An 11411-nucleotide genomic window follows, 5' to 3' on the forward strand; every position below is an offset into this window, starting at 1 on the left:
TATTTTTTATTTTAGCAATTTAATATGTTTTAAATTTCTTTTTTTTCTTGCTGTTATTTTACGCATATTTGTTTAGCATTATTTTAACGCCTGCATATTTGTTTAGCATCATTTTTACGCATGCGTATTTGTTTAGCATTATTTTTTACGCATGCGTGTTTGTTTTGCATTATTTTTACGCATGCGTATATGTTTAGCAATATTTTTACGCATGCGTATTTGTTTTGCATTATTTTCACGCATGCGTATTTGTTTAGCATTATTTTTACGCGTGCGTATTTGTTTAGCATTATTTTTACACCTGCATATTTGTTTAGCATTTTTTTACGTATGCGTATTTGTGAAGCATCATTTTTACGCATGCGTATTTGTTTAGCATTATTTTTTCGCCTGTATACTTGTTGAGCATTATTGCTTTATTATTAACGAGAATCGGGTGCTTATGTTGCAAATTAACTTTCAGGTCCGTGAACAGATTTATGCAGTTCTCCACAATAATCAGCCTTTTAAGCGTGCATCATTTTCAAAATCAAATCATATAGTGTTCATTAAATCAAATTTAACATAATGTTCAATGTTGTTGTTTTTTTCAAATTTAAAAATAACAACAAGAATTGAATCGGAGATCAATAGTTCTTATTTGCATGCGGCTTAAAAGAATTGCCTGTAACGTGCCATAAAACCTCAGAAAATGTCATAAGGTTTCCAACATTAATCACGGTCGTTGTCAAGAAACATCATGGCGTAAGAAATATTCTATTCTAACGTAAACTTAAAGTATATGTTATCAGTGTTAGTTTATTTGTTAGTTTTTTTCCGCTTTTATGACATTTTGCGTTTAAATGAAGTCTCTTCTTAGCAAAAATTCAATTTATTTAAGCAAGCGAAAGGAAAATTAAACTTCCTCGCCGACCTATACGACTGGGGTTAGTGTCCTCAAGATAATGTATGTTAAAACAGAACGGGCCTTTTCATACATCATACGTTTTCGCAAAACTGATTTTTATTTTTTATTTTAGCAATTTAATATGTTTTAAATTTCTTTTTTTTCTTGCTGTTATTTTACGCATATTTGTTTAGCATTATTTTAACGCCTGCATATTTGTTTAGCATCATTTTTACGCATGCGTATTTGTTTAGCATTATTTTTTACGCATGCGTGTTTGTTTTGCATTATTTTTACGCATGCGTATATGTTTAGCATTATTTTTACGCATGCGTATTTGTTTTGCATTATTTTCACGCATGCGTATTTGTTTAGCATTATTTTTACGCGTGCGTATTTGTTTAGCATTATTTTTACACCTGCATATTTGTTTAGCATTTTTTTACGTATGCGTATTTGTGAAGCATCATTTTTACGCATGCGTATTTGTTTAGCATTATTTTTTCGCCTGTATACTTGTTGAGCATTATTGCTTTATTATTAACGAGAATCGGGTGCTTATGTTGCAAATTAACTTTCAGGTCCGTGAACAGATTTATGCAGTTCTCCACAATAATCAGCCTTTTAAGCGTGCATCATTTTCAAAATCAAATCATATAGTGTTCATTAAATCAAATTTAACATAATGTTCAATGTTGTTGTTTTTTTCAAATTTAAAAATAACAACAAGAATTGAATCGGAGATCAATAGTTCTTATTTGCATGCGACTTAAAAGAATTGCCTGTAACGTGCCATAAAACCTCAGAAAATGTCATAAGGTTTCCAACATTAATCACGGTCGTTGTCAAGAAACATCATGGCGTAAGAAATATTCTATTCTAACGTAAACTTAAAGTATATGTTATCAGTGTTAGTTTATTTGTTAGTTTTTTTTTCGCTTTTATGACATTTTGCGTTTAAATGAAGTCTCTTCTTAGCAAAAATTCAATTTAGACGGAAATTATCGTCCTGCGCACTGCACAGGCTAATCTGGGACGACGCTTTACGCACATGAATTATGTCCAGTTTTCTCAGAATTCGACTCATATATTTTATCATTACAAGTGTTCAGATGCATTATGTATTATGTTCAGTTATTTATCACCTATTGTATACACTAAACTTATGGTCGTTTTTCAATGTGTATATTTCCGTTATAACTCTTAGGAGCTGTCTATTAAGAAACGGGCATGATCCTATTAAATAAAACAGAGGTCTCATCAGTATATTAAACGAAAATAATGCTTTTTAAATGCATGGCTACAAATTGTTAAGAGTATTGTATTTACGATTCCCCAAATATCATACCAGATTGTATGTTCATATCCCATACGACGCCTTGTACAAACTTACATCTTTAAATGGACCTTTTCACGTTGTGGTATATTGTAAAAATTAAAACAACATTTTTAAGAAACGCAAATTTTCGATGTAGTTTTGATATTTGTAAGAAAGCATAAATGCTGAACATTTACCATGCTCTAAAATATTAATTATATGCATCTTTTGACGTTTTGAAGACCTAAAAATTATAAAGCGTTCCAACGCAAAACGATTGAAGCGAAACGATTGAATTATTTGGAGAGTTCTGTTGTTGTCGTTATATTTTGTGACACTGTGAGGATTGTTTATAAGTATAAAATACATCACACATTGTAAGAGCACGGATGGCTGAGTGGTCTAAACGTTAGACTTTTATTCCAGGGGTCAGTGGTTCGAGCCCAGTTGATGGTTACTTTTTTCTTTATTTAATTTTATTCGTGTTTATATACTGGAGCATTTTAGATCCAATGGTTAGATGTATCAATATAAAGCATTTAATGACAAACTTCAATACACGCCAAAATCTTGAAATGGTACCTTAAAATGAAATGTATGTCAAACACTCGGTTAAAGCGAGTAAAAATCAATGAAGGAAAAATAAATTAACAGTATTTTCAGTTCACGTGCTGTAAACGTAAATTGATAATTATGTGAAATTTATTACCAAATGATTACGTTAAACCGCTAATTTCGGTTTCTTCGTGTTCACTTATTTCCAGATGGGCTCGACACATACTTTAATTATGTGTTTATAACTAGTTTTATATTATTGTTATTCACTTTTGATTTGCCAACTTTGACACCAGGTGGATATAATTAAAAACCTAATGATGAATTCTTGGTTTCGGTCCTTAATAAACTTATTTATATGATTCTAGTGAACATTAAACATTAAGAATTAGTTGGAAACAAATGTTTTCAAAAGCAAAAGCAAACTTTTTGGTGTAAAAGCTAAAACGGCATTCTTTTGCATAAATCAAGAGCCAGAAAGCAAAAGCTGTATGGATGATTTTCGGAAGCGGGCGTTTTCTTAAGATATCCAAAATTGCGACAATGCTGTGTTAAAGTTGTATCTAATATTATGTGCTTAAAATGAAGACAGCAACAGAAATATGATTGAAGGTACCCGCAATTTCTCTTCTTTTTCTTTTATATGCTATCAAAATATTATCCCCAAAAACCTTTCCATCAAGATTTGTGAGGATCGGACGATCATGTTAAGGTGATAGAGCAAATACGGACAAAGGTCATAACAAAACATCATACAACGAATAATTACTATATATTCACTAATCAGTTGCAATATGGCTAATAATGCACAGGCTTTCAACATGTGCATCAAGTGTTCAACCATCGCTTAGAGATTTGAATGGTTAAACACGCATAATTTAATGTAGTAACAGGCAATATTTACAGAGATCATATGACAGACAAAAAGTTTTCCCTGAAATACTTACCAAAGTTTATGAATTTTACAGATAATATATATTAAAATAAACATATTTTTTTAAATAAAAGAATTCAAGACATGAAAGCTAGTTGGTGAGAAGTATTTCTTTAAGACACCATAATACAATAAAAGTTGACCGATACAGAAAGTAAAGATTGTAAGGCATAACATTTATCTTACGATATAAGAACAAAAATGTAAAAAAAATCTCATCCCCTAAATGGAGCTCGATTGATCATTGTCAGCTCGGGATATACATAAATGTTCCCCGGGTAACCTTAAGTATACTTACAATATTATTTACCCGGCGTACGGGAAATATACGTAAACGAACCAGGGAATTCTAACGTTAAATTGGCTGTTGTCAATTTTTTTCAAATTAATTATTTTCATATCTATGTCATATTTTGTAAAATGGCCTCTGTATTATCGAAACTCATACTAAAACGGAAGGTTTTGTTCAAAGATAGTTTTGTTTCAAATTGTGTGTTGCGTTTTGTGACATCGGATTTTGGGAGGGAACAAAACTCGGATACAGTCTTAATTGGCCAGGTACGTTTCAGTACATTTTCCGTACCCGGGTATATTTAAGTATACTTAAGAGTACCCAGGGTACATTTAAGTAGTACCTGAACCGAAAACAATCAGTCGAGCCTTAATGGAACATGTCGGACTTATTTCAATACAGAAATGTATGGCTGTTAGTATCGTCTCCCTTGCAGTACTAAATCCATAATATCGGGTGTCGTAAGATCAGTTAACCAATATCAATCGAAGTACGGTTGCTCATAATATTATATTTCGAAATGGCCGTGTAAACATGTTTCTTTGTACGCGACATAATAGTCTATCTTTACATACCATTCTATTGTCATTTAACGCAAATATTCACTTGTCGCCCATGCAATCGCCATTATCGGATTTAAAGATTCGATTTGTTTAATCTAAAGGTCTCGTGAACAACTAGTTCATTCAACTTTTATTTTTATCTTATCCACAGAAAAGATTGGTAAGTGTTACATTTATGTCTTTTTAATATTCCGTCAAATTAACTTGCGATTGTTTTATTATTTAAATGTTTTTATGATGCTAATGATTTTCAAACCAATGCTTTTATTGTTATTAATAGTAGTTATTTACTCGATATGTTATCTTAATGTCAGTTATCTACATGAAGTTTAACAAATAACTTGTTTATAGAATTCGTATTGATTTCTTTTAATATCTGACAAATAAAATGTTATAGATGTAAGAATTATGACTGGGGTCATCCAACGTTTACAAATACATACGGCTATAGTAAGATACTTTTTGAAAACGCAACGCGGATGATGTTTGATTTTACGCAAGTGCTTGTTTGCTAGTAAAACAGTAAAGAATTTTAGATAAACTAATTATTAAAACGCTTTAAACCAGGCCCCGTGTTCACAAAACAGTTTTTGCAATAAAAAATAGAATTTGCTTGTCATTGAAAAAATGGATTTCCATTGTAGTTGATAGGCAAAACTAAAAATCGATGTCAGTTAAAATCGATTTTCGATTGCAAAATCGTTTTGTGAACACGGGGCCAGATTTTTTACGAAAGTCATAACAATATTTACATTGTAAATATGTTTTAACCCATTTATGCCTAGCGTGAAGAAAATGGCATTGGCAAACAGCGTAAACCCAGATGAGACGCCGCATGATACGGCGTCTCATCTGGGTCTGCGCTGTTTGCTTTAAAGAATTTCTGTTAGAAATATTCTAAATATAGAAATGAATATACTAGACATCCCTAATTTTGGAAATAAATTGATCCAATTTAGAAGGATGGGAGAGTTCACTAGGCATAACTGGGTTTAAGATATAGGTTCAATGAATACGATCCATGATTTTAAGATTTCAATCTGAGTCCACACGAATTTAATTGAGGATACACAACATATCCCATTGCAATAACGATTTGATTAAATATTTGGCGTCACTTGAAGAGGACAAAGATTTAATGTTTTGATATTTAGTGTGTTGGCTCCAATTACCAAACGGAAGATATAAACCTTTTTTGCATGTTTACATGTATAGGTTTTGCAGTATATGAAAACCGACTGTCATGAATATATTGCCATAGAAAAGTATGCATACTTGAATATATTTTTATGTCTTTTTGGGCGGTTTCTGTAGAGTATAGGGACAGGACAAAAATAATCCGATTTGTATAGCCATTGTTTGATTCATTAAGATCATATTACCATAAGAAAAAGAACATAGTACAACTTATTTTGAACTAAAATTGACATTCTGTTTTTTAAATGAAATAAACTTCTGATGAAATACCTGCTCGTCTACTGAGTAAAAGGATATATAACATTTTACACCTCTTAAGAGAAACTTAAGTCTGAGGATACGTAATACACTAATGGCTAACTTAAGGTTCACGATGTAATAAGGCCCAAGGCATTCAACGGTTAAATACAAAGATACACTTAGTTTCAATGCAATATTAGTATAGCAACTTAGCGTAATTGCGATTAAGAGATTCGGTAGAAAACTTTTAAAAGGAATCAGTATTAACTGAACTTATTTCTCGTGTCGATTGGGTCCATTACTATTTAAAGGGACCGTCAACCAGATTGACGTAAAAAGAAAAGTTCTAAAAAAATACAATTATTAGTTTATATTGATGAAAATATCACGACTGGTATATTCGGTAATACAATTTCGCGATGCGAATTCAAAAGTACATCGTGAAAAAAGGTGACATAACGATATACACACTATTAAAAACGCAAGTAGATTGATCATTTTATTAAGAAAATATATTCAATTCCCTACGCATGCACAATTTGCATTCCTGGGTTTACCACGTGACGATGATGATCAATCTACTTGCGTTATTTATAGTTAACTGGAAGTTACAAATGTACCTGGTAGACATATACTCAGGAAAATTGTATTACCGAATATACTGAAAATATGAAAATTTAACAACTTTTTTCAGGTAATGTTATATACCAGTCGTGATATTTTAATCAATATAAACTCATAATTGTACAAAAAAAATACGGCATTTTAAAACTTTTCTTGCTTTCGTCAATCTGGTTGACGGTCCCTTTAAGGTAAGTGTATTTTATTGCTAAATTTCCTTTTTATTTTGAACCTGCAAACAAACGCCGAATTCCGATAGAAATACAACACCTTCAATTTTTTATTTCAGGCGCCCTGAACAAAATCGTAAACTGATTTTGAACTGCAAATCAGCATTAAAAACATATATACACAAATAATAAGGTAAATTATATGATCATCTGAAGGTACGTGTATGAAACCAAATAATTATCATGACCGAAATTATACAATTAATAAACGATGGCTATAAATATATCCTACATATGGAAGGAATGCACATGCTCTCTTTAATCACATTTGCTTAAAATATCATTTGAGATTATTGGGCGTAAGTTTATCCCTACGTAAGAAACAATTTTACACATGTTACATCTGTTTTAAAGATAATGACCAAAACCTTAATGTCTAGTTATGATTATGAACACTAATTTCCACCGTCATCTGCCTTTTACATTGTTTGCATAAATACGGTTGTTTGTAGTATATTTTTGCAACGAACGTTTTTTCTTCTATATTCTTTCTAGGTTTTTTTTTTTTTAATTTGTGTTCCGACTATTTTCAAAACGTCAATCTGATTACAAGTCCTTTGAGAGACAACCATAGACATGTTTCTTCCGATTTACAAAAATTTGTCGCGTTCTGAGAAAACTGGGCATAATGCCTGTGCGTAAAGTTTCGTCCTACATTAGCCTGTGCAGTCCGCACAGGCTAATCAGGGACGACACTTTCCGCGATTATGGTATTTTTCGGTAAAGGGAAGTCCCTTCTTACCGAAAATCTTGTTTAGGCGGAAAGTGTCGTCCCTGATTAGCCTGTGCGGACTGCACAAGCTAATCTGGGACGACACTTTACGCACAGGCAGTCAGGCATTATGCCCAGTTTTCTCAGAACGCGATACAAATGATGAGACGGTCAGTACCTATGTGATACATTTATGGGATGGTATATGTACGCCTGAAGGACATACTATTAGGGTTTGTCAGACGACTATCTTTTACATTCGAGAGGGGATTGAGACATTTGTCCGTAAATGCATGTTCACACTTCTTTTTAAACAATATCAATTACCTAGATATATATAAAATCACCATAATAATTATTTGAACCGTTAAACGTTATGATGTACATGTATACACAAATTCATAAAGCTCTATTTCTAAAGCAAATAGCGAATATCAATAATCAAATATCACGAATTTCTGCCTGTAATATGATCGTAATAACTACATTTCTTTTGTTAACATTTTATTAATTTTACTCCACAAATTCAACTTGCATAAACGTTAATATTGTAAATGAAACGTTCGTTCGAATAATGCGAAACAATATGCTTGTCTTACAAATGGTCGCGATGTGTCGAAAATCGTTGTCTGATTAGTTGATCGCGTTCGTAGCAGCTCCTTTAATTGGCAGCTGGCGAGTGCTAAAAACGAATCCATTTACTATTCCTATCATATAAAACACTCCAAATAGAACACCGATGCTGTCTTATAATAAGAACCATTCCAGAATATTTCCACAGACAAATCACGGGGCCATGTCTTTAACGGATGAGGACGAGCTGCGTATCCAGGAAGCGTTCACGTCAATCAACGTCAACGGCGGAGATAACGTGGACGTCTCGGAGCTGTACCGCGGTGCCCAGCTGTTCGGACTGAATCCAACGCGGAACGAGTGCGAGACGGCCATAGCCTCCGTTGACTTGAACGCGGACGGGCAGCTGAGTCAGGACGAGTTCCGAAACCTCGTACTGAAGATGATGAAAACCAGGGAGGTTGGTGTTGGATTATCTTATTTTGTTTAAAACAAATTTTATTTAAGCTCGATTGCATCGAAAACATGCGGATTATTAAAACGCTATCGAGTCCTATTCCTGGGTGGAACCAGTTTTTGGTGTCTGTGGGGAAAATTGAAAGAATTAAAAGAATGCTGTCACAGTGGAGATTGAGCCTTTGTCGCTATGTGGACACCATATCCACTTATTATCTCTTAGAGATTATCTCTGTTTGTACAGAAAGCTCGTTTTGCATTTTCTTAACCAACTGATTTGCTGACCATGTATTTTCCCAGTATCGGTCAGACTGTCGGTAGCTTTTAGTATTGGACAAGTAACGTTCAATACTTAATGGACGTAAACAATATGACGGCTAATATAATATGCAGTATAGCTTGTCTCATGAATTCGTCGTTCTTTCCACGCTGCCCGAAGCCAGTCTTGCGTTCGATCGTAAATTGTCGAATATCGTGGCGGGAAATAAACATGGAATATATTGTCGCACACAAAACGAGCATTTTGTATCTCGTTAAATCAATGTTACCATACCACATCTAGCGTTGAAATTTTGGCTTTAGCTATAAGGAACACTGATTTTTTATGGCTTATCTTTATTTTACGAAATATTTTGCGAAATATTAGCTGATTTTGAATATATATGTTACTTTTATATTGAGTTTAATGGTTTGTAAGTGAACGGAGTTTCAATTGGACAAGAACATACAGTGATATTCATATTATGTGGTCATTTAATATCAATAATAGGCAATCACACTGTTAAATGCTCATACCGGTAGTTCCTTTCAGATTTTAAGATTTCGAAATGTATGATATTCATATTACTTTCAATGTGTATTCGTTACTTTTTAGTTTAAAATGCATCAACTATAAATAATATGTTACAACTGACTAGGGTATCCTAGAATATGGTCTAGATAACATTATCTGGTATAAAAGAATTCTGACCGAGGCCAATACACGTGTGTTTATTTATATATCATATTATACAATATAAGTCGCGCTCTGAGAAAACGGAGTAAAATGCATGAGCGTAATATTTCGTCCCAGATTAGCCAGTGCAGTTCGCGCAGGCTAATCAGGGACGATACTTCTCGAAAAAACTAGTTTTGCGCTAAGAGACTTCCTTAAAACGAAAAATATAATAAAAGCGGAAGGTGTCGTTCCTGCGTAGCCTGTGCGGACTGCACACACTAATCTGTGGCGACATTTTACACACGTGCATTAAACCCCCGTTTCACACAGCGGGACTAAAAAAACAGCTTTTTATGTTACAGCAAATGGAGGCTGAGCTTGACAAGGCCCTGCAGGCCCTAGGGGACGGAGATAGGTTTACCAAGGACGAGTTCAGGACCTTTATACAGGTTAGGACCAGGGCCCCGATTCACTAAGCAACATACTCAATTCATAAACTCAGGCACACCATTTCCAATACATTGTGTATTGTAAATTATCGAATTGAAATTTGTTAAACTTAACTTTGAAACGTTATCTACAATATATTACCGGTACTTACATTCAAATAACCTATTTACTTTCAGTAAATATATACATTTTATTATTATTTTATTAATTATTAAAGGTGCAATTTGTTATAACAATTACGCACTTACGTATGAAGCTTAGTAAAATGAGGCCAAGGTACCTCAATGTGAAAAGGGCCATGATTCGCAAAACTTGTCTTAAATGTGTAAGTATAATTTCTATTGTATATAATATATTTGTGTTAGCTTACATCTAAATAAAAATATTGATTTTTTATATTCAAAGTATCATTCTATACTGTTTCTTTCACGGAGTAGATCACTGGGAAGAATTTGGGTGACCGCTTTCAATAGTTCAAAACAGTGCAAATTTCCCTTAATACGTGAGGATAACATGACGTCATTCTTCCTCGTTTTATAATGACGTCATTTCATTCTCTCCCCATATTTCAGTCACGTGGCGATGACCCGCTCACGGATGTCGAGGTGGACGAACTGTTCGCGGACATCGATACGGACGGCGACATGGACACGATATCGAGGCAGGAGCTGATTGCTCTATTCACGCAGGCGAACATGTAACAACAATCGTTTCTTGCTATCATCTTTGACATCTATGTATGTAATAAATTCTAGCAAGCTTTTTATCTTCACTGTTTTTGGTGTATGTGAAACATTAGTTAACAACTGATTTATTATCGCAATATTAAATAACGCAGTCCTTTGAAAACTCCATTGTGTATGTTTTCTTTATATAACATATTTCTCAATAATTCGACTTTATGTATGATATTTATGTGTGTTTTTTTTTAATTTTAATATACGTGTTTGAACTAACGTAAGTAAGCAACCTTTTTTGTACGTTACTTGTGATAATAAAAAAAAATACCGAAATGTTGCGTAGGTATTTTTTTAGGGAAATTTCTGTTAGCGCGTTCAGTAAGTATAACAGTTACGATCACTTGTGTTCGTTTCTTAGTGTTCCTAAATGTCTGAATTAGATGAAGCCCAATTAATATAATAAATTACACTGAAATGTCCATGTTGGGTTTTGCTTGTGTTTATTTTGAAACGACAAAGAAAGCGCGTGTACATCATGAGATCGTAGCTAGGATTCTTTTTGCAATATTTCTGCAGTAAAAATCATAATTGATTGCACAGACGTGCTGTATGATATTTTAGTAAAATGAACAATAAATAATAAACCATTCTTTTGAATACAATCCCATCCATGTACGTGCATATAAAAGCAACACTTATATGGCAAAGTTTAAAAAACAACAACAGCAGCAACAGCAATAACAACAACAATTGAAGCATTAGTTGAA

The 11411-nt window shown here is 33.2% G+C and overlaps 4 protein-coding genes across 6 annotated transcripts in view; 2 read left to right on the plus strand and 2 right to left on the minus strand.

Annotated features, from left to right (window-relative positions):
* LOC127841266 (zinc finger protein 26-like) overlaps nucleotides 1-11411 on the plus strand; it is a 231740-nt gene that overhangs the window by 88928 nt on the left and 131401 nt on the right. The gene's annotated exons all lie outside the window — the stretch shown is intronic.
* The window catches only part of LOC127841267 (galactocerebrosidase-like), a 247916-nt gene that overhangs the window by 70645 nt on the left and 165860 nt on the right, over nucleotides 1-11411 (minus strand). The window lies entirely within an intron of this gene.
* Nucleotides 1-11411, minus strand: part of LOC127841268 (galactocerebrosidase-like) — a 241069-nt gene that overhangs the window by 70645 nt on the left and 159013 nt on the right. The gene's annotated exons all lie outside the window — the stretch shown is intronic.
* The window catches only part of LOC127841280 (calmodulin-like), a 210953-nt gene continuing 204016 nt past the window's right edge, over nucleotides 4475-11411 (plus strand). For 2 of the 3 annotated variants that reach the window (XM_052369977.1, XM_052369979.1), the window contains exon 1: nucleotides 4489-4708. Coding sequence is in view for 1 of the 3 variants with exons in the window: in XM_052369980.1 (XP_052225940.1) it covers nucleotides 8345-8581; nucleotides 9877-9963; nucleotides 10537-10665 (453 nt within the window). In the remaining 2 variants the exon portion in view is untranslated. Of the gene's footprint in view, nucleotides 4709-8316; nucleotides 8582-9876; nucleotides 9964-10536; nucleotides 11120-11411 lie in introns of those variants that run through there. The other variant, XM_052369980.1, reaches the window with a different exon arrangement.

The sequence above is a fragment of the Dreissena polymorpha genome, chromosome 8 (assembly GCF_020536995.1).
Source record: "Dreissena polymorpha isolate Duluth1 chromosome 8, UMN_Dpol_1.0, whole genome shotgun sequence".
In the NCBI taxonomy this organism is placed as follows: Eukaryota; Metazoa; Mollusca; class Bivalvia; order Myida; family Dreissenidae; genus Dreissena; species Dreissena polymorpha.